This window comes from Centruroides sculpturatus, unplaced genomic scaffold (assembly GCF_000671375.1).
Source record: "Centruroides sculpturatus isolate CEXI.00-Female unplaced genomic scaffold, Cexi_2.0 scaffold1647, whole genome shotgun sequence".
Classification (NCBI taxonomy): domain Eukaryota; kingdom Metazoa; phylum Arthropoda; class Arachnida; order Scorpiones; family Buthidae; genus Centruroides; species Centruroides sculpturatus.
The window spans coordinates 126,021-150,685 of record NW_019385843.1 but is presented as its reverse complement, the minus strand read 5'-3'; the positions used below and the strand labels follow the sequence as shown (position 1 = coordinate 150,685).

The following is a 24,665-nucleotide window of genomic DNA, read 5'->3' as shown; positions in this document are numbered from 1 at the left end:
TTTTTTTTTAAATTTTACAAATATTTATTTAGTTTTTTTATTTTTAAAATAACTATAATGTGACCACATTTATTATTTATAATATAGATAAATTATTTTTATTCACATTGATTATTATAAGTTTATTTTAATTCAAAATGGCTGACTTTCATAAACACACTGAGAAAATACCAAACATAGCAAGCTGCTTGTCATTTGCATTGAGTGCCAAAGTACAATGTCAGCTATTGAATCAGAGTGACAAAAATGCTGAAAAAAACAATTTAGATTTTTACTATTTGTTTAATAATAAGATCTATTGTAACGAGTTTTGATAAATATTTTTTATTTTCATGGATTTATGTACTAATATAATATGTAATCATACCTGAATATAATCATATGTATAATGACACATGCCTTTACCAAATAAATGAGTAAATTTTTATGAATTTTTACTTACATGGTTTATGGACCCAAAAAAATGTCAGGGTGGACAAACACTCCACTGCATTAATGCCGAAAAAAATTTCAGTACACTAACGCAGGGTTAATTATTTAATTGAAATTTTTAATTGATCAAAGAATGAATTCAAATAAATTATAAGTAATATTGCAAAATTCATTGCTCATACATTAAAATGTTTCAATATCCATTATAAAATAGATAAAATAAAAATTTTTAAATAATAATGAAAGTAAAATTAATTATAGAGAAATATTTAATTAAACTTTTAAAATGTACCTTTTCCACATATGGAACAGGTATAGATCCTGTCTGACCCAAATGATTTCTACCTGTCCACCATTGCTCTTCATCTTTAGTTATAATACTTAAAATTTCACCTTTCTTAAAAGGCAAATCATCTGGATCACCCTATTGAAAATTAATCTATTGTTAAAAATATGTAAAAATAAGTAAATTATTATTTCCTTATATTCTATCGAATATTTTATTAAGCATTAGAATTTAAAATATTTTTAATTCATAGGACATGCCAGTATTTTATTTTTTAATGTGAAGTCACTAGTTATTATTCACTTTTTCATTAAGTATCAAAGATCACATCAAAACTTGTTATTCCTTAATCCTACTATTAGTATGCTTACATAAGAGGAGGAAAAACTAAGAAAATCTGGCTAACATGTAATACTGATTTTGTTAAACTTTTATTATTCAACTGAACAGAATAAATTCTAAAGACATATGTTAACAGATCTTCTAGCAACAACAGGTTCAGGTTTTTTTCAGGTTTTATTAAAAATGTACACATACATGCCCAACTCTGCTAGGCACTGTTGCACTTAAAAACATACAATACTAAATAAGGATACATAGTTTGGTATAATTTAAACATATAAACATCAACTCACAGCCCGAGTAGATAATAACACCACCAAACGATCGCCTAATTATCGGGCTATAATGTCAAATTACTTAGTTCCAATCATTTAATATAGCCATATTATAGCCCGATAATTAGGCAATCGTTTGGTGTTATAATTTAAACAGTATGAAAATGGTAATTTGTAATTAACATCAAGCAACAAAACAAAACAGTTGCAGGATTTCAAGATGATTCAAAATAAATACCTACTGACATAGAAAATAATAATAAAATCATAAGTATTTTATACAAAATAAGAAAAAATACATAGTTTACACAGTAGAGCTAAAAACATCAATTGCAGTAGAAGTTGTATGTACAGTAAACCAACATTAAAAGATATATTATCTAGGCTGCAATAGCAAATACTGATCAGTCACCTGTTATTTACAGTCTCTGCAGAATGCCTATGATATGTTTTAGTTAATTGCCTAAAAATGTCAAAGATTTCCTTAGTACTTAGTAGATCACTTGGGCTACAGGGCCAATGATCATTGTGTTGTGTGATCAGTACTCAAATTTGTTGCCTTTCAATTTTGGTAATGATGCAGTCAAAGGTGTAATGTAGGGCTCCATCCTCCATACTGCATATTGGGCAGTCCTTGTTGGGATATCCCTTGAACCTCTGAAGGTAACTTTTAAAATTTCCATGATTGGTCAGAATTGGGTTATATAGTAATCTGGGGTAAACCATTTAAGAGAGTAAAATTGTTTGATATTAGGGATGAATTGCTTTGTAACACTATTGGTATTATTATTGTTCTCCAAGGATTCTTGCAACTCCTGTATTAGATCATTCCAAAGATGAGTTTTTATAAATGCCTTACTGTATTTATTATATGTAACAGGTATGCTGTGATCCAAGGCTGCAGATTTTGCTAATGCATCTGCCCTTTCATTGCCCAGAGTACCAATGTGGGCTCATGTCCAAGAAATGATGCAAGTGTTGTTTGACTGTATAATTAATTTGAGAATCTCTGCCACTATAGGATATAGCCTGGTGATATATATAAGCACAACAGCTGAGGAACAGTCTGTTATGATCACAATTTTAGTATTAGTATACTTCCTTATTGTCCATTCAAGAGCCTTTTGAATAGCATAAAGCTCTGCCTGGAAGTTATTACTATGCTTTCCCAGACAATATTGTTAACGAAAGATCTCTGTCTTGCTCATAAGCCATGAAGGAGCAGCCTATATTATCATCTATTCTAGAGCTGTCTGTGAATACTTTAAGATGGAGATCAATGTCACTAAGTCTGGTGATTTGTTTGAAAGAATCGGGGTAAACAGTTTGGGAATAAGGAGCATTTTTTTCAAGATCAGATGCATAGTATGTTTTGGAGACAGTCAAGATGATGTGCCCCCATTTCATGTTTTTGATCTTGGAGTTAAGTTCAATAATTTTGTCTACTGATAGTTTTCAAGAGATGACTTGCAAGTAGGCTTTTGTAATTTATATAAGGGCTTTTATGTTAGACAGAAATCATCTTCCTTTTAAGGTGCACTTTCTTAATTGCCCATCCCCAGCTGTTGCACACACATGTAACAATAGGAATAAATATTTGCTCATATATAATGTCCAGAGCCTTGGAGTCGAGCCCCAGGTTTTGCAGGCAATTTGAGAAAATGCCTGAAAGATTACGCCTGTTTTTTTTTGCTGTGTTTTCTATGTGCTCGTTCCAAGCTAGATGATGGTCTAATGTGACTCCAAGATACTGAATAGATTTTTCAACTTTTATGACTTTTCCATCCATCTTAATTGATGGTAAGTGCCGGTAGAAATGAGAATGTCTAGTCTTATTAATCACAAGGCATTTGGTTTTTGTAGTTTTAAATTTTAATTTATTATGAATGCCTCTAGCAACAACACTGAAAATTTACATCTACAACATAATTATAATTAAGCTTCATTCTGGTAATTAATTCCCTATAAAAAAAAAATGGACATTACCATGTATCTTTTGTATAAAGAAAAAAATAAATAAAAGATAAAATTTGAAAGCAACTGATAAAGGTTTAGAAAGATCCAAATGTATGACTATCAATGTAAGAAACAAATTAAATAGACTTCTCCCCTCTCTATACATCTATATAAATTCTCCAAAATAACAGAACACAACTTGTGTTTTTATTTAATTTAATCAATGATTATAGTTTTATTTAATCAAAAATTACATAAATATAATTAGATTAACATCACAAAAAATGTAATTTTTCATTTTTGTTTTAAATTTTCATACAACATGTGATTTTAGTTAATTATTGTTAATAATAATATATTAATACTTACACTCCCTTCAAAATCATATTTAGCTCTGACTTTTTCAATCTTCCTCTCTAACTGAAAAGATAATTTTATTAAAGAATTGAATAACTTTAAATAATATTTATATATTTTATTACAATTAATTAAGGTATTAATAAAATAAAGATTTCAAAAATTATTTACAATTACATAAATTATAATAATTAATATTCAAAGTTCCTCCTTCATCTCATCTTAATCAAAAACTTAACTTTGATTTGATAAAATATTCAATAAAGATGTGCTGTCAGAGCATGCAAGGTAGGCAATGCATGCTCCAAACTACTGTTAAAAGTACTTTTTTTTTTTTTTTGAGTTTTTATAGCAGAAATGCAAATTTCCCACAATTTCTGCACTAATATACAGTAAAACCTGTCTATGGCAACCACACACAGTTCCTTTCAAAAAGTCTGGTCTTTTAGACAGGTGGTCGTCCAATACAGATGGTGCTGTAATACCATATTTTGTGTACATTTTAGCCATTTGTACTAAGCAAACTCAAGGTGAGCAAAAATAAGCGAATTTTTCAATGATAGAGCTATATTCATATTGTATTTTATTCTTATCGAATAACTCAATTAACAGGAGCTGTCTGTGATCAGTCACCTGATTGGTGTTAAATCTGTTATAAGACAGATTTAACACCAATATTTTAAAGATTAATATAGTATTTGCATTTTCTCAATTATAATGCACACTTTCTTTTTTCCGACTTAATTAATTCAACTTGGTTCTCTTTGTTTGTTCCTCAGTTACATGTATTATGTCATCGATATAGAAGCGCATCTCTCCACCACTTTGGTTTTGGTTTTCGTTAGTTTAATCTATTTTAACTTTAAAAATATTGTATTTTTTAAAAATATTTAATATTTTCTCAACACAATAAGAAAAATTATTAATTAATAATAAAACGATTTTATTATTTCTTCTCATAATACAATTTCATTACATCAATGACAATCGCAAATCGAAAAAGGAAGGTTGCCTGTAAAACAGATTTTTGCGTTAATGCATTTATTGTTTTTTGAATATTTTGTGTGAAAAAATTACTTGGATATTATTTTTCTAAAAATATCATGGAAATAAGGTAGGTTGATATAGAAACTATTTATCACACATGTACTGTATAGATCGCACAGTTTGAGATGAAGGATATAATGTTAATAAACACATCATTTATTGGCAACAACTGGAAATATTATGAATGTATTCCACATGGACTGAAGAATAATTGATTTGTGCATGTTTGTGCATGAAAAACAAGTCCAGCTTTTTTTTGTAGGACATGCATTAACAATGTGTGTTCTGTTACAACTGTTATATCTGGAATTACTGAGGAATCAGGAGTATCCTTCTCTCTTCTTGACTGCTTTAACTGCTCCTAGGCCTGTCTGATAGGTAACTGAATGCTCTTTTTTTCTATCTGCCATTACTTTGATTTCTATTGTTTGTAGTTTGGCTATTTTAATGTCTTGACATATTTTAGTGATTCTTTTGAAATGTTATCAGACTACTTCAGCATACAATTTATCATAGACTTATCACACAGATTCACAACCAATTTTGCTCTTAGAGCTCTTGCTAAATAATCTTCAAAGTCACATGATCTATCTAACTTATGAATTTCCATTTCATACACATTGATCAACTCTTCTGACTCTCAAACTCTAGTATACTTTGTATATTTCCACTATCACTAGCTTTTTGGACTAAAGTGAACTAAAGGTAACCCCTGTATAACACGGTAGTTACGTTCCAAAAAATTGCTGTGTTATGCAAATCCGTGTTATATGAAACAGAGAACTAGTACAAAAAGGAGAGTTAGGTTCCAAAAATTAAAAAGCATGCTATTATATTTTCATAATTAAGATAAATATCTTTATTAACATTTTCTTAAGTGATACATATTAATATAAATTAAACAATGTTTTCTTTGTCATCGCTAAAAGCACTATTAACCAAGAGCGTTTTCTTTTTGGCAAGTTATCCTTATCCTCTGAGCATTTTTCTGCATTATGTTCAGATCCATGCTTTACCTTTTGCAAAAAGTATGTAATTTTAGATTGCTTGCTTCTAGTTAAAAGATCTTTATAAATTGCCTTATATGGTGCTAAGCACTTTATAAATTTCCTTATATGGTGCTAAGCACTTATGAAGAATAAAGCAAGTATGGAATAAGGGAAAAACATCTGGCAACATCAGAAGCAGAAGTATCGAGATCTGGCAACATTGAAACAAGTTTCGAGAAGGACCATGTGTATCGACAGAAGGCGAGAAAAGAAAATTTACATACTTAAGTAATAATAGTTCACGAAAATTATTATTTTCATGAACTATTACTACTTAAGTATGTAAAAATTTATTACATTTCATGTTGTTCAAGGGTTTTACCCAATTCTCAAACCGTGTCAGAGTGAATCCGTGCTATAACAGTACCGTGTTATACGGGGATGGTACCAATTCTCAAACTGTGTTAAATTGAATCCATGTTATAGAAGTGCCGTGTTATACGGGGGTTACCTGTACTGCAATCATCTTCAAGGTCTGAGATGAAACGTTTGATAATGACTGAGGAGTGAACAAATTCCTTAGGACTGAAAGAACATTGGGAATAGAATCAGCACATGCAATTGTTTCCTAGTCTCTGGGGTCTTCATAATCTCTGAATAAATCAAAAGATGGTCAATAAAATTATATTGATCATCTTTTATTATTTTTTATTACTCTAAACCTGGGAGGAAAACCTATAAAGCATGGGTTCCCAACCTATGGGTTGCATGGGTTTTCTGTGGAGTCACCAACTTATACAGTAAACTAAAAAAAAATATTTACTATAATATTTTAAATGGTGTCTTGGAGTTTGAATAATTTCATATATTTTTTTAAAATTAAAATAAGTATAATCTAGGTACACTATTCTGTCACAGTTGGTTGAAACATGTGTTAAGAGTTTGAGAGTAATGGTGAAATGCCTCTATTGTTTGAGGCAATTCATTCAAAACGTAACCGAGAATTTCTGAGAAGGTAAGCAATAAAACATCCAGATAACCATGAACGAATTTACTCAAACATATGTACAAGCTATAGTCTATTTATTTTCAACAGTCAGCGCTCCAAAACAATATTCAACGAGTGACTGTCACATGTTCTTCAAAGTATGCTTTGTGATTGGTCGCTCACTTTATCAGATGCACTGTGCATACTAATCAACAGGGCAGTTTTGGTTTGTTGTTCGGGAGATTCAGTTGGCGTGTGCAAAGGGTATGTAGCAACTAGAAATACTAACTTTAAATTTTCAGAAATGTATAAATTATTTTATGAGGCTATGGGAATGATAACACCAGAAATATGGAAAAAATGCATTGAGCATGTTAAAGACAAGGTTGAAATTAATATGTGGCAGTTAGACAATGCGATAGAATTAAGTAAATTTTTAATTAATTTAAATGATAAAAGCAACAGTGATTCCTCAAATTAATTTTATTTACTTTTAATTATTTTTTAATAAGTTGTTTTAAATTTAGTATTTAAAATATGTTTTATTTATAATCCTTGCCTTTATTATTAGTTTTTACGTTTTTTCTAATTATATTTGCTTTTAAAATTAATAAGGTGTTTTATTTATTTTTAAAAAAAATTGAATATTTCTTCCAATTCAGTCCTGTCTTAGTGATCACGTGATTCCTGCGTGCGTTTGTTATTGTCGGCTGACTTTAAAAAAATAAACAGACTTTAGAAAGTCTTTCAGAATATTTTTAGTCTTATTGAACACTTTGTAAAGGAAGCATCATGACGCTGTGGATTATTTGTGACTAAACAGACAGTGGTGATTATTACTTTCACATTTAATTTGTTTAGTCTTTTATATTATTATTTACATGGCGTAAAATTATTCAGAAATTTCGTTTATTCTTTCCCCAGCAATGGAAAAAAAAACGTAAATATTCAGAAGAATATCTGAAATTCCGCTTTACTAACTTGACTAGCAATGGAATAGAGAAGCCACAATGCGTATTGTGCAAAGTTGTTCTCAGTCACGAGTCTATGAAACCTTCAAAACACAAATGTCACTTAGAGACCATTTAGAACACACTAAAAAGGATTTGGAGTTCTTTCGTCAGCATGAAACTACTTACAAACGTCAGAGACTTGATCGAACAGAAAGTTTTCAGCAACGAGAGCACAGCATTAGTGCAAGCATCGTATAAAGTTGCATTGGAAATTGCCAAACAAAAAAAACCTCGCACAATTGGTAAAAAGCTTATCAAACCCTGCATGTTGAAGATGGTGAAATTAATTCTTGGGTATTCAAGTGAAGTAAAGATGCAATGAATATCTCTGTCTAATAATACTATTCAGCAGCATATATCAGACGTGTCCGTAGACATTAAAGAACAGATTTTGAATGAAATCAGGGTTTCATCATTGTTTTGTTTTTGAGTTGATCAATCAACAGATGTAAGCTTGTGTTCTCAGTTGCTTGTCTTTGTGAAATACGGTATATTCATTCAGATGATGTCAAAGAAGAGTTCTTATTTTGTAGTGGACTTGAAACTACAACAAAAAGTAAAGATATTATGGAAAAGATAAATACGTTTTTTGAGACTGGAGGATTAAAGTGGAAAAACGTCTGTGGGGTTTGTACGGATGATGCACCATCTATGCTTGGGTCAAAATCGGGCTTTCAGAAAAAAGTAAAAGAACTAGTTCCCCAAGTAAAGGGAATCCACTGCATGATTCACCGGTATGCCCGTGCCAGTAAGACTTCCAACTCCTCTGCAAGAGGTACTAGATTCGATTATAAAAATCATAAATTACATCAAATCTGGAGCTCTTAACACCGACTGTTTAAAAAACTGTGCAAAAACATGGATTCTGATCATAAGGTTCTTCTGTGGTGAGCATGCGAATGAACAATACAATACAAGGTTGTACAGAATAAAATATTTTATTAACTCTTTGCACAGTTCTATATACACTAGATACTTTAGGATCCCAACTATGCAACTCCAATATATACAAGATGCTGTGATAGATCTTTGTATGAACAAAGGAGGGTGACATGATATTTTCCCAAAATATTATAACTAACTTAAACTATCTTAAACTAACTTATATTCTAAAGGAGAAATAGAGAAGGAAAGGATGAAATGAAGGGTAAGAATAATAAGAAAAGAAAGAATGATGGTGGGGTACCCGGGTTTTTCCTTTGTTTGATCTTCACTCTTCTCAAAATAGGGACTTGCACCGAATTCACTTTTCACCATCTTTTTCTCTATATCAGATCTGATGATTACTAAGTATTCACCAAACTTTCAATTTTAGTGTTTGTCTATTTCATTTGTTTCCCTGCAGACAACCTAAGATCTCTATGTCTCACTTAGCGACAACAACCTGGACCTTTTCTTTTTTCCGTCTGATTCTTCTAAACGCTAGCTCAAGAATGGTTCTCTCTCTCACTGACTTGCCTCAGGGTTTTTACACACTATTGTTTTTCAGTATAGTTCTCCGAAAACGTGTTACCACCAGCAGGAAGGAAAGACCATTAGAAAGTTCAAGAAAAAGATATAGAACAAAAGACTAAGAAAACTTAATATTAGGCTTAACACTAAAGATATATATACAAAATTACAACATATTGCCACACTTCTTTTCTACACTGCAGTACACTGGTTGTCGAAAGGAAATGTTGTGAATCACGTCTTTGAATTGAAAGATGAAATCAAGTTGTTCCTGGAAGTGCAAGGGAAACATGATCTTTTGGTATACTTTAATGACAAAGCTTGGTTGAAAAGAAGCATATCTAGCAGATATATTAGAACAGCAAAATAGGCTTAACCTGAAACTTCAGGTTATAACCTGAAATATTATCGCATTTTACGATAATCTCAGGGCATTTTTATCATAGCTGCAAAACTGGCAAAAAAAAATAAATCTTGGAAACATTGCCATGTTTGAGAAACTCTGCAGTGTGGTAGATGAATCTGAAGATGAAATAAATGAAAATTTGAAAGAGGAGATTACTGGGCATCTCGAATCCCTTGAAAACAAACTCTAGCATTACTTCCTTGAGCTGAAAGAAGAAGAAACTACATTGACACGAAATCCATTCTCTGCTTCCCTTGATGTAATTCCCAATGAATTACAAGATGAATTCTTGGATTTGCAAAATGATTCCTTGGCATGTAATTTGTTTAATGAAAAATTGCTCACACAATTCTGGTGTGGTATGTATCATTCATACCCAAATGTGACGATGCTTGCCTTTTGAGTTTTAGTTCCATTTGTGTCTACATATCTCTGCGAGAGTGGATTTTCTACTCTTCTTTGTTTAAAAACAAAAGAAAGAAATAAAATAAATGTTGAGGATGACATGAGGTTGGCGTTAACAAAAACTCACCCACAAATTTTGAGGCTGGTTAATAACTTTAATTAATTAAGTGTTTAGCTGGCAGAAAAGAGGGTAAGGGAAAGGGGAAAAAAAGGGGAAGAGGAGATAGACAGTAGAGAAAGGTAGGATCCCTCTGAATGGTGTACATATGGCTACAGTACCCTCTATGTTTGATGTTGGCATGCAGTTTTTAGGCTGCAAGGCCATAGTTCCCCAAAGAGTCCGAAAGAAAACCTGAGTGTAGCAAACACCAATAATTGAGTGCTGCCACGAATAAATAAGTGTATAAGTTAGTGCCAAGTGGCTGTTAATATTAAGTAGATATAAGTCTTCCTACTATAAAGACATATCTACTTTATACTAATAAAACTGTACGTGATCATGAATCTTAATACTACTTAACAGCTAGACAGACAGCATGAAAAAGAAACGAACACAATGACAAACTAGATGAGACAAACAGACCGACAGAGACAAACGGGCAAGACCCCAATTTTTTTTATTTTATTATTTATTTATTTATTTTTAAACATTAACTTACTCACTAACTAAACTAACCTAACTAAACTAACCTACCATAACCTAGGACGAACCTAACCAGAGGACTAAAGTTAACAAATCATAATCTAATTTAACCTAACCTATCATATCCTAATTGAAAACCAAGCTAAGAGTCCCTAATCTAACCTACAATTAGGACTAACTGAATTTAGACTGAAAGAGAAGACAGAAAAAAGAATTAAAATACAAAGTTAAAAGGCAGCTATATACTGACAGTTGAAACAAAGCAAGGAAAATCTAATTGCCATCCGTGCCCCTGGAGTGAATGCTCTCAAGAGCCCCACTAAAAGATATAAATGTGAGTAGATGATGGAACATTGTACGTATGTGAATGAGTTGGTGTGGATTGCAAGGCCAGTTGTACCCTTCAAGAATAGCAGCTCTCATTAAACTATCCCTAATGTGATTGTACCTATTGCAGCTATAAACTAAGTGAAGTGGTGTTTGGTCCTCCTGAATATCACAAATTTCATTGTGGATTGTCCCCAAGGTTAAATCTATGCAAGTATTGCTTAAAGTTGCCATGTCCTGTAATTAGCTGAGTGAGGGTGTAACTAGGGTAAAAGTGATGAAGAATCGCAGTAGTGTCAACCTTGGGGATGAAAGTGTAGGTAAACCTACCATTCTCTGGCAGGACAGCTGGGACTGTGACAATGGGACTGTGGGAGTGGTGTCACAGTCCCAGCTGTCCTGCCAGAGAATGAAGATTTGCTTCTTGACGTGATTGTTGATGTACGTGATAGAAATGCAACTGAAAGTACTAGTGACTGAAGACTTTTCAGCTTGTTTGGCAAGACGGTCAATAATCTTGTTGCCAAGAATCCCTGCACGACCCAGTGGAAATTATTCTAATGTTGTTGTCTAAGTGTCTGAGAATGTGGTGTATGAGATGCACGAGTTTTAAGTGGCTATCAGACTTCACAATCCTGTGTAAAGCTACCCTACTGTCAGAATAAATGTAATAGTGTAAGTAGTGTCTTTTGTCCTTCCTATGCCTAATGTGAATTAAGCTCATATAAATAGCTAAAGTTTAGGTCTGTGCTAATGAGCAGTATGAACCTAGACAAAAGCATGCATTGTAAAGTTCGTGGCCTATGTCAGAGTAAACTACAAAAGCGGCGGCACCCACATCATCACCCATCTTGGAACCGTCAGTGTAAATCCTAAACATGGGATGATCATCTGGATCTTCAAAATAAATGTCAGGAGCAAGCTGATAGGAAGGGGTGGTAATCGTAAGTCAGGAGGGTATTTTTATTGATGCTGAATTTTCTGATATCATTGATCAAGGTCAAACTGGAAGGAATCTTACCTACTGTAATCATTTTGTCGCCATCTGAGTCACTATAATCTCACCAGGGTAAGATGATGAGATTTTCCACACTAGTGGGTGCAGTCCTATAAGCCTTACAAATGCAGAGAGTTGCAAACCTTTGAGCAGATAACAGTTTTTTACAATTATGGACTTTGGCAGCCACGTGGCCCCAGACCTGAACGGCATAAAGGAGTGCTGGCTGAATTGCACCCCTGTAAATAAGCTTAGTAGCATTAGGGCCAAGGTTCCATGTGTTCCTAACATTACTAATGAGGGCTTGGCCGTGTTTTTAGCTTTGTCCGTGATGTATTTTGTGTGGGGTGTAAAATTAAGTCGCTCATCAAGAATAATGCCTAAATATTTCATTTCCATTGTTTGATTTATTCTGTGAGCACCTATTTGAAGGGTAAGCTTCCTGACAAGTGGCGCATTCCTACCAACTATCATGGTTTCGCATTTGTCTGTGTTAATGGGTTGCCTATGCTTAATACTCCTTTGGTGAATGTTATTGAGAAAGTCATTGCATATGCCCTGTAAGTTCTCAGTGTTCCTGTGTGAAGCTAGGATAATTGTGTCGTCCGCATAGCCCTGTATGCAGCAGCCAGGAGGTAGGGTGTCATTTAAGTCCAGAATAGAGTTATAGGCGATGTTCCAGAGACCAGGGCCAGACCTGGATCCCTGAGGACAGCCTCGAGATATGACTATGCTATTTCATGTTATATAAACACCTGCATTCCTGTTGCTAAGATAGGATTGAAGAAGTTTGTAAAGATTTTGAGGACAGTGATGAGCATATAAGAGATAGAAGGTCACCAGACATGATCGAAAGCACCTCTAAAGTCAATAGTGATAATTGTGGTATGCTGATTGTTTTGTTTAGTCTGGTGGATGTAGTTAACGACCTGATGGATGACATCTACTGTACAGTACCTTTGTATTTAGAGAAGCTGAACTGATTCTGTTGCAGGGCTCTACACTTGCGTAGATGCCATGTGATCCTATTAATCATTATACCATCTAACACTTTTCCCAGAGTTGGGAGAAGGCAGATCAGTCTGTATTTTTTTGTAAGTGTTATTGCTGGTGGGTTTGAGAATCAATTTGACAGTAGCCTTTTTCCACTGAGTAGGAAAAAGGCCAGTGTCCAAGCAGATATTGAAGAGAATAACAAACACTATAGGATTGGCCTCAAACACGTGTTTTATCATCCTAGTGGTTACACTGTCAAGACCTGTTTGCTCACAGATAACAAAGCAAGGCTTTGTTATCTGTGAGCAAACAGATAGCATTCAAAACCTTGATGTAGGTGAAGTTGTGGTCATTGTCTGTATTAGGTGGAGTGAGTGTAGAACTCTTGACAACCGCTTGTATATTGTCATCCTGCTGTGGGTCATCCAAAGGGGTAAAGGCTGGTGAGGATGTGTGTCATAGTTTCTTCCGTGTTGTTGGTGTAGGACCATTGGGGAGCTGGATAGTGGAGAGGGTTTGAAGCTGGAGTTTTTCTTACAAGCTAAGTAGTACAGTTCAGACCAGGAATTGTGACCACAAGTGTTGATACAGAAATCCTTCCAAGTGTTAGTCCTTGTTTTATTTATAAGGGTTTTGTAAGCATTGTGTTCATGCCTGTACTGGTCTCTAAGTGTGACTTTAATGTTCAGGTCCTGTTCATTCCTAAATTGCCTCCTTAATCTCCTAATAACTTTTTTCTTGTTTTCTAGCTCAGTGGTCCACCAAGGAACCTTTTTGTGTTTACAATGTTTGACTTCAGAGGCAATAACAGGGTTAGTGATTGTATTTGTAAGCCTGGTGACAAGATTGTCTAATGTGTCCTGAGTATAGTGACTGTAGTGAGGGGTACCAGCCCAAATGTTATTGAAAATGTCGCGGAATAATTGCCAGTTAGTGCAAATGTAGTGAAAACTATGATTATTAGTATTACTAATAGTGTTCAGTTGGATGAAGATATACCTATGGTCACTGGCAGAATCTATGTCAGTGGTGTAATAGTGATCGACTCTAGGGATGATTTGACTATTTCCTAACGTTAGGTTGATCCAACTTCCCCTGTGGTACAGGAGTAGATTGGAAGGGTGCTAGTGTTCAAGTGAGTAAGGTTGTGTTGGGCCATGGTTTCGTTAACTAAGTTACTCCTAGGGTCATCTTTTGGACTATGGCAGGTTGCAGACTTGGCATTAAAATCTCATCCTATTAGGATAGGTTTATCTTTGTTAAAATTACACTATGCTTATATTTAAAAGATGGCAGTAAATAACTAACTTGCCCAGGGTGGCATAATTGCTAGGTTAGCTCTGATGGTATCATGCCCCACTTAAAGCCATTGTACAGTACAACTAATTTACCTTTCCCAGCTGAAGGGGCATGCCAAATTTTAACACATTCTTGTATTACCAATTACATATGTCACCAATAGGCATTACTTACTCCATGTACTAAGCCAATATCTTTCACTTATCTTTTCATTGTTTATTATCTGCAATGTAAACTTCACTTACACCATAATCCATTCAAGTTTGACATACCTGTTCAGCTGGGAAAGGTAAATTAGCTGTACAATGACTTTATGTGGTGCACGATACCATGCGACCATGTTAAAAGTGAACCATTTAGAAAAAATAATTATGGCCCATTGATGCATGACAAAAATATTGAGCCATAATGTTTTATTATAACAATATTTGTGAAACATGTTTTTGATAATTTGTTGTGTTGTATAATGCAGTGTTAAAAATGTTTATCATGTAATTTGTAAAGCTGTTGTTGTATGTGATTTAAATATTTTATTGGGTATTGGTTTTAACATTTTATTATTATTTTAGTGATGCTTGTGTGTGTCTTGTAACATTGTTAACTTATTGTTTGCTTTATATATAATACATGATCACTTAACTGATGAGAGAGCCATTTAACACCAGAGGCCAAAATGCATTTTAGATTGCATATAGGGGGAAAAAATGGCTTCAATCGTGTGATAACCCTTCAATAAAATTTTGTACTATGTATATTGTATTAAATATAAAGGGACTAAAGGTTAATTAAAGTAAAAGTAAGATATATATAGTAACTTTTCTGTTATTTTTGAAAAACAGTTACTTTAAACCTTTTCTGCATTATTTGAAAAGGATAAAATAATCTCTATATAAATCAAAAGAATTTTGTAATGTCAATAAATACTAAAAATATGTTTAATGAATTAAATCCAATCATATATTTCAAAATTGATAAGTTATACATACTGGTTTTATTAATGGAGTTGTATCAAGATAATGTAACTTGTAAAAGTTTAATAAAGAAGGAATATCAGGAAACACTTGATCACCAATTCTGAACCTCACTTGATCTCCTTGAAGAATTCTATTTATAATATAATGACTAATTTTATTGTCTTCTCTGTCAAAAAATAAAAATATTAATTAAAAAATTGCCATTAATTTACAGTTCATTGAAAATTATTAATCTAAAAATGTATATATTTTTACTGAAAAATTATTGTTTTATATTGTAATAGATCATAACGAATATTATTGCTTTTCAAAAGTCTGACACATTCAAATTATAATCACCCACTAAAATTTGTTGAAAGACCAATAATATTGTTAGAAGCAAGCATAAGATTGCTTGAGAAAACAAACCACACAAGAACACATAACAAAGACAGATATACAAGGTTTATTAATTATGGAAGATTTACATTTTGGACTGTATGTCCCTCATCAATCCTCTTTATTTTACATCAAAAACGTTATAAAATTGAAGTTAGTTAAAAATATACATAAAGTTATAACAAACACAAAATTACCTGAATGGCAAAAGTTTGTGAATCATTCTGTCAAGCAATCTTATGCTTACTCCTAATAATTAAAATGAAAATAAGAGGCAATCAAGTACAGTACATGCAATAATATTGTAACTTTTGTGTAAATTGTATCAATATTTTATTTTAATTGAAAATCAACAGAATTTGTAAGTCAATTAATATTAATTGTAATTTTAACAATTTTTTTATTGTTACTTTTGGAATCCATTAAATAAAATCAAATGATCATCTTACAATTGTTACATTATTTATTTTTTAATAAATATAAGCAATAAGGAATATTTCATTTATTTAAGTTATTCCACATTTAATACATTTAAATCAATCAAGCAGGACATATTAATTATTATTATTATTGATGTAAATAAGAATATAATCTGAAATTTTAATTTTACTACTTATTGTTAGATATAATTAAAATAAAAATATATTTTCTTACAAATAAAGTATAATAAATATTTCATTTTATTTCTAAGAAAAAATTTCTTAATTGCTAATTATGCCAAACTAAACAACTTACTTTAATGAATACTTACTTAACGCACAAAACTAAATCACCCTGACTGCTGATACTGTTTCTAATAAGGAAAATTCCAGATTCCTTTTGAGTTAGTAAATCAGTTGCTTCTTGTCTTGATAATGGACCAAAGTACCAACTAATTAAGAGAAAAACTTATATTAGTAAATAAATATATAAAATTTATTGTCTATCTATATAGGGTAATTTTGAAGTGTAACCATCTGTAATAGTAAGAAACAAATCTGCATTTAATAGAATAATAAATTTATACATTAAAAAAATATTAATTAAAGTATGTAACTGTCTTATGATGTTAAAGTTATTAAATATACTCAAATAACAAAAACTTGTAAAATTATACAGATATAATTACTAGTACTTTCAATAATATTTACATTATTTTCAGGTAATTAAAACAAAAACAGAATAAAAACAAAAAGTAACAAATATCAGAACATAAATACAATAGTTGTTAGATTTTTGGAACATACATTTCTTTTACACCTTAGGACAGTGGCATATCCAGGATTTTGAAAATATGGGTGCTGCTCAAGGCAGATTTGGGGAAATCGTGGCATGTGCCTCCATAATTTTTTGGAGAATGTTATTCAATTAAATTATGTTACTTATGTAATCTTACCTAATTGAAGTCATACAATGTTCATTATTATATTGATTTTTATTTTAAACTAACAAAACTGATTGTTTTGGCATCAGTGGAATGCTGCAGCACCTTAACTCTTCAAGCTCTGAAAACTTATTTCTATATACCAGGAGACAAAATTGTTTTTATTCCTCAGGTCACAAGAGGAATTTTTATAGTAAAACCAATCAAACAACTTTCCCTTCAGCCAATTTCATTTCAAACAGATTAAGCCAATTTTGACCAATTTCATGTTTAGAGTTAAGTCTCTCTCCTGGATATGTCCCTGCTTTAAAAGGAACTATAACTGTAAAGTGTTCTTAATTCATTTTTATTTGCTCCAGAGTAACTTCCAAGTCTTCCATGCAGTTTCCCTTGAGTAAAATAGTAATGACACACCAAAATATTAATTAAAGCAATTTTTCTGTTTTCAAAAAAAAAAAAAAAAAAAAAAAAAATATGACTAGAGATCAACTAGTGACCAAAAATACTTTGTCGTCACTTTGATCGCTTGTTGTTCCGGTCGAAGCTNAAATCAAATCAAATAAAGTATCATATAACAAAACAGTCATGTAACTTTCATTAGATAAACTAACAATGAATCTATATATATAAACATTATTATTCAAATAAAAATTATTTAAACTATAGAGGTAATTACAGCTGCCACTGAAAACATAGCAACACTAGCATCAGATAAGGAAAACTAACAAAATAGTGAAGATAGAAATAACTAACAGAAAACCATTTCTGCCAAAGAAAATAACTTAGACTGTACACTAGCAATACTTTGCTCAATCATATTTTAAATATGGTAATATACTTCTATATGCATGACTGTATGACAAAGGAAACTTGACTTGTTTCAATTTTCTTCAAATAAAAAATTATCAAAATTTGTGGTAAATTAAATTAAAAATGGGGAAAAGCCAACAGAAGTAATGAACATATATTCATCTCAATTTAGAAGCAATGATTTTAAGCTACAAAAATACTCTGTATACGGTGTAATTAACTGTAAGCTGTATTCTCCATATAAGTAAACTGTTTACAGATACTGTAATTGCCATAGAGGTGAATTGATAAGTGAATAAGGATTCCCACCCTATGGTTTATTTTTTTTTACTAACTGTTGCCAAGAACAGTTGAATTCTCTATAGTTGAAAATTTATAACTTTGCATTCATTCTTTCTACATGAATGATGATGCTACTTCTATTTATTTTTAAATCCAACAAATTTGATTAATTGCTCAAAAAAAATTTAACTCAGAATTATTTTATATCTAAATACATTTTCTTTAGCATTTTCAACTGGATAATTTATTTATTAATAATAAAGAAAATTTAAGACAGTTTTAAACTTAAATCATTTTATAGATTTCTTTCTTTATAACTAAACAAAAAGTTATTTCATTAATTATCAACAAATTAATTAAAATAATAGCATTATTAACAAAACGTACAAAAATACATTTTATTTTTAAAATTATCATTAAATAATTCTAATTCTTAATTTATTTTGGTATTCTATAATCAACATTCATTAACAAATTTATACAGAACTTTTAACACAAATTATTCATTAAAAAAATATAATTTGGAATTTCTCCATATAAACAATTTATTTCATTTTACTTGATTCACAAATTTTTAACATTTTAACATAACTTGGTTCCTAAATAAAACATAATTATTAAGTTTTAGTAACAGCTCCTTATTAATAAATAAAATAGCCAGCCTTCTTATAGCCGTCTAATATTTTTTACTAAACATTTTTGGCATTCCTTGACTTCAGTCGGATGATGATGATGATGATGATGAACAGATCATCAAACATTTAGAACACAAAACATTTAATAAAAAATACAATAGATTCCTATAGACTATTTGAGTATTTTATTTAGCAACTGACAAAATATTCTATAATCTATGTCCCTATGAATTTAACATTATCTCAAGATATTTAAACAGGCCTGAAGCTTACATTTGCAATCTTTCACAATAATTAATGAAAGCTTTATTTTGTGGCGATTAGCTGCCAACAAAAGAGTTCAGGTAGCACAATTGAATAGGAGTCCGTACTCTAGACGAGGAGATTCCTTTTAAACTTTAAATTTAAATAAACATTGTAGAATGTATTTTTATATACGTTACATTAAAGCTAATTTTTATATACTGTTATATCAAAGCATAGCTTTAATGTAACAATATATAAAATTAGTTATGCGAAAAATGTAAAAATAATAATTAATTTAAAGCACTGGTTAAGGCTGATAACAATAACTTATAATGATTTCTTGTTATCAGACACATGTTAAGGTTGCTAGCATGAAAAGAAAACATAAAAAAGAGCCTGTTTACCAAAATATAATGATGATAATACCAAATTCTGATTACAATAAACAAAGCTTTTATAATATACAGCAGAGCATCGTTTATCCGAATCAATTGGAGTTGTTCGGATAACCAATTATGTACAAAAAAATATATTAATTTATTCCGTGTTGAAATTTTTCTCTGTTGCGTGTCGCTTCGTGTTGAATTTTTGTCGATGTTAAGCCTAATGAAGACTATTCTATCGTTAAAAATTAATTTTTTTATTTTGTACAAACAAAATAAATATATTGAAAAATATAAAAACAATAAAAAATTATACTTCAGAAGTTAATTTAGTATCTAAAACGTAAAATATTTGAGTAGCCGAAGACATAACCAAAGATTACAGCGCCACAGCACTGGCGAAAATTTAAATTTGTTGATTGGAATTCCTTCAGATAACCGACGCTCTACTGTATTATAACTTGTATGTTTTGGGACTTGCTAATTTCAATAACATTAATCCAAATCTGATAAACATAGCTGAACATAGAATTTAATTATGTGTGCATAAATGCATTGTAGTGATGTATGTGGTTGGGAATGNAATCCTTTATTTTTTTTTCTTTTTAACAGCCCATTTAATGCCTTTCAGCAAACTGTTCAATGTAACTAATGGAATTGAACAGTTTTGCAGGTATATCTTGTTGAGACAAAGCAAGAGGACCTCTTGAAAAACTTTGACTTGAAAAAAATTTGAGTTAAGAAATTCAAGTCTGAGACATTAAATCACTATTCTATTCCAATACTATTCTATGACAAATCAAGCAAAAATTGGTATCGTATCTCTAGCAAAAATGGCTGAATTATTCCTGCCAAAAATTAAATTGATCACAGCGCTGCATATAAGCAAGGCCGCAAACTTTCCGAACAGCCCTCATATTGTAATTAGCCATTTTCTACATGATACTAAAAACTTCTAACTATATAATACTTATAATTCTACTTAAATATAATTTTCTAAAATTATATATTTATAGTTTTAAAAGTTATAAACAGATTAATGTTATCAAATATTTTTTAACTTTATAGAGATGCCTATGCATTGCATGTTTTTGTTTCTCTTACAAGAGAAAAATTTTACAATTAAAATTTCAAATAGAAAAATTGAAAATTAAACTTTGAAATGTAAACTCAACATCTGAAAGAAGTTAAATAACTAATTCAAAAATATTTGAAATTTCTTTAGTTTCATGCAAAGCAATCAATTACAATAGGTGTCATTTACTGTAATCACTTTGGGACTCACCTAAACTGATGATAATCAACTGATAACATTGTACAAAGTAAGTAAATGACTAAAATTAGAAAAAATCCAGCAACGAGTTACTTAACTTTCCCAACATTTAAGACTATGGGTGCCTTCTGTTATGATATTTTATTATTAAAAGCTTTTTATATTTTTAAGTATTATAAAGTGGCAAAAAGCTTAATTTTGAGGGTAGAGATTGGTTTTATAAAAAAATTATAAATGCTAATAACAAGTAGTCATCATTAAGTCCAACTCTACTCAAAATTTGGCACAACCCCTATATATCTTCACCCCATCAACCTTTAACCACCAAAATTTAATAGCATCAATCCCCTAATACACAAACCTCCCTCCAAAATTTCAGAAATTTTTGACAAAATGCATGGGAGTTATTAACCTTCAAAGAGGACAAATAAAATTGTGCCCCTCTACACTAACATCTGTACATACAGAAAAACCCCCCAACATTTTTTTGCATTTCTTGAAGTTTGAAGGTCCCAAGTCCAAAAGGTTAAGAATCTTGCGGGTCATTCCCTTGTTATATATGAACTGCTCACTTGCCAAATCAATTAACTTCACAAAACAAAAAGTATGAAAATTGATAATATATATTATTTTTTAAAATTCTTTTTAAACTTTAAATTTAAAAAAACATTGTAGAATGTATTTTTATATACTGTTATATCAAAGCATAGCTTTAATGTAACAATATATAAAATTAGTTATGCGAAAAATGTAAAAATAATAATTAATTTAAAGCACTGGTTAAGGCTGATAACAATAACTTATAATGATTTCTTGTTATCAGACACATGTTAAGGTTGCTAGCATGAAAAGAAAACATAAAAAAGAGCCTGTTTACCAAAATATAATGATGATAATACCAAATTCTGATTACAATAAACAAAGCTTTTATAATATACAGCAGAGCATCGTTTATCCGAATCAATTGGAGTTGTTCGGATAACCAATTATGTACAAAAAAATATATTAATTTATTCCGTGTTGAAATTTTTCTCTGTTGCGTGTCGCTTCGTGTTGAATTTTTGTCGATGTTAAGCCTAATGAAGACTATTCTATCGTTAAAAATTAATTTTTTTATTTTGTACAAACAAAATAAATATATTGAAAAATATAAAAACAATAAAAAATTATACTTCAGAAGTTAATTTAGTATCTAAAACGTAAAATATTTGAGTAGCCGAAGACATAACCAAAGATTACAGCGCCACAGCACTGGCGAAAATTTAAATTTGTTGATTGGAATTCCTTCAGATAACCGACGCTCTACTGTATTATAACTTGTATGTTTTGGGACTTGCTAATTTCAATAACATTAATCCAAATCTGATAAACATAGCTGAACATAGAATTTAATTATGTGTGCATAAATGCATTGTAGTGATGTATGTGGTTGGGAATGAGACTACCCTACCTCACACTAGAAAAACATTTGACCAATAAAAGCTTTTTTTTTTTAAATTTTTAAAAATATATTAAAATTATATAATAAAACCACAAATGCAATTATTGCTAATAAACTATATAAACTTTTAAAAATATTAATGTAAAAAATAATAAATTTGTTACATCATCCATTTTTAATTATATTTTATATATTAAAAAATTTATGTAATTATTAATCTATAAAAAATTTAAATACAAGTTAAAAAATTTATAAAATTAATACGTCTTATAAAACCATTTTAAATATGCATTAATTCAAATACCAAAATATTTGAGTGAAAATAAAATAATGAAATCAAATCAAATAAAGTATCATATAACAAAACAGTCATGTAACTTTCATTAGATAAACTAACAATGAATCTATATATATAAACATTATTATTCAAATAAAAATTATTTAAACTATAGAGGTAATTACAGCTGCCACTGAAAACATAGCAACACTAGCATCAGATAAGGAAAACTAACAAAATAGTGAAGATAGAAATAACTAACAGAAAACCATTTCTGCCAAAGAAAATAACTTAGACTGTACACTAGCAATACTTTGCTCAATCATATTTTAAATATGGTAATATACTTCTATATGCATGACTGTATGACAAAGGAAACTTGACTTGTTTCAATTTTCTTCAAATAAAAAATTATCAAAATTTGTGGTAAATTAAATTAAAAATGGGGAAAAGCCAACAGAAGTAATGAACATATATTCATCTCAATTTAGAAGCAATGATTTTAAGCTACAAAAATACTCTGTATACGGTGTAATTAACTGTAAGCTGTATTCTCCATATAGGTAAACTGTTTACAGATACTGTAATTGCCATAGAGGTGAATTGATAAGTGAATAAGGATTCCCACCCTATGGTTTATTTTTTTTTACTAACTGTTGCCAAGAACAGTTGAATTCTCTATAGTTGAAAATTTATAACTTTGCATTCATTCTTTCTACATGAATGATGATGTTACTTCTATTTATTTTTAAATCCAACAAATTTGATTAATTGCTCAAAAAAAATTTAACTCAGAATTATTTTATATCTAAATACATTTTCTTTAGCATTTTCAACTGGATAATTTATTTATTAATAATAAAGAAAATTTAAGACAGTTTTAAACTTAAATCATTTTATAGATTTCTTTCTTTATAACTAAACAAAAAGTTATTTCATTAATTATCAACAAATTAATTAAAATAATAGCATTATTAACAAAACGTACAAAAATACATTTTATTTTTAAAATTATCATTAAATAATTCTAATTCTTAATTTATTTTGGTATTCTATAATCAACATTCATTAACAAATTTATACAGAACTTTTAACACAAATTATTCATTAAAAAAATATAATTTGGAATTTCTCCATATAAACAATTTATTTCATTTTACTTGATTCACAAATTTTTAACATTTTAACATAACTTGGTTCCTAAATAAAACATAATTATTAAGTTTTAGTAACAGCTCCTTATTAATAAATAAAATAGCCAGCCTTCTTATAGCCGTCTAATATTTTTTACTAAACATTTTTGGCATTCCTTGACTTCAGTCGGATGATGATGATGATGATGATGAACAGATCATCAAACATTTAGAACACAAAACATTTAATAAAAAATACAATAGATTCCTATAGACTATTTGAGTATTTTATTTAGCAACTGACAAAATATTCTATAATCTATGTCCCTATGAATTTAACATTATCTCAAGATATTTAAACAGGCCTGAAGCTTACATTTGCAATCTTTCACAATAATTAATGAAAGCTTTATTTTGTGGCGATTAGCTGCCAACAAAAGAGTTCAGGTAGCACAATTGAATAGGAGTCCGTACTCTAGACGAGGAGTCGACAAAAGGACGAAGGCACGTGTTCGAATCGGTCTTTTAAAACCTCCGAACTCCCTCTGGTGGCGATCGGATGAAGTTCGGAATTGGTCGCCACAGTACTCCCCCCCAAGTGCCGAAGGCACGAGGAGCTAGAGGAAGCGAGGATTGAAACGGACTCGACGTCCTGAGCGGGTGGTCGTCGATGAGGTGGCCGGGGTGGGAAGCGACGTGTCTGTTGGAACTGGCTGAACCGGAGTGTGCGACGTTGTGGTTGGTGGTGGGACGTCGGGATTTGATCCGGCTTCGGGCGGTGACGAGAATGCAGGCTTTAACCGATCGACGTTTATAGCTGATGTTCGTCCGTCGATTCGGACCTTGTATACCGTTCCCTGCCGCGATATCACTTCGTATGGTCCATCGTAGATTGGTTGAAGTGGCTTGCGAATTGCATCACGACGAATGAATACATGACTGCAGGTGGACAGTTCCTTGTGTATGAAAACTGCACGTTTTGAGTGTGCAGACGTCGCTACTGGCCGCAGCTTCCTCATGGTTTCGCGGAGCTGACCGACAAAGGAAGTTGGGTCTATCACTGAGCTGGGTTCTGAAACAAAGAACTCTCCGGGGAGTCGTAGATGGGTTCCATAGACCATCTCTGCTGATGTGGCATTGATTCCTTCCTTGATGGTAGAGCGCAAACCCAAAAGGATGGTCGGGAGCACTTCGGTCCACCTCTCGGTAGCGTGGCACTTAAGAGCTGCCTTGAGTGGACGGTGTAGACGCTCGACCAGA

The 24,665-nt window shown here is 31.1% G+C and overlaps 1 protein-coding gene across 1 annotated transcript in view; it reads right to left on the bottom strand.

Moving 5' to 3' along the window:
* The window catches only part of LOC111642453 (adapter molecule Crk-like), a 38,088-nt gene that overhangs the window by 4,177 nt on the left and 9,246 nt on the right, over positions 1–24,665 (bottom strand). Inside the window, exons 2-5 of the mRNA XM_023388805.1 lie at positions 16,314–16,433; positions 15,197–15,350; positions 3,661–3,711; positions 725–856 (exon numbers count right to left, since the gene is read on the bottom strand). Of these exons, the coding sequence (XP_023244573.1) occupies positions 725–856; positions 3,661–3,711; positions 15,197–15,350; positions 16,314–16,433 (457 nt within the window). The remainder of the gene's footprint in view (positions 1–724; positions 857–3,660; positions 3,712–15,196; positions 15,351–16,313; positions 16,434–24,665) is intronic.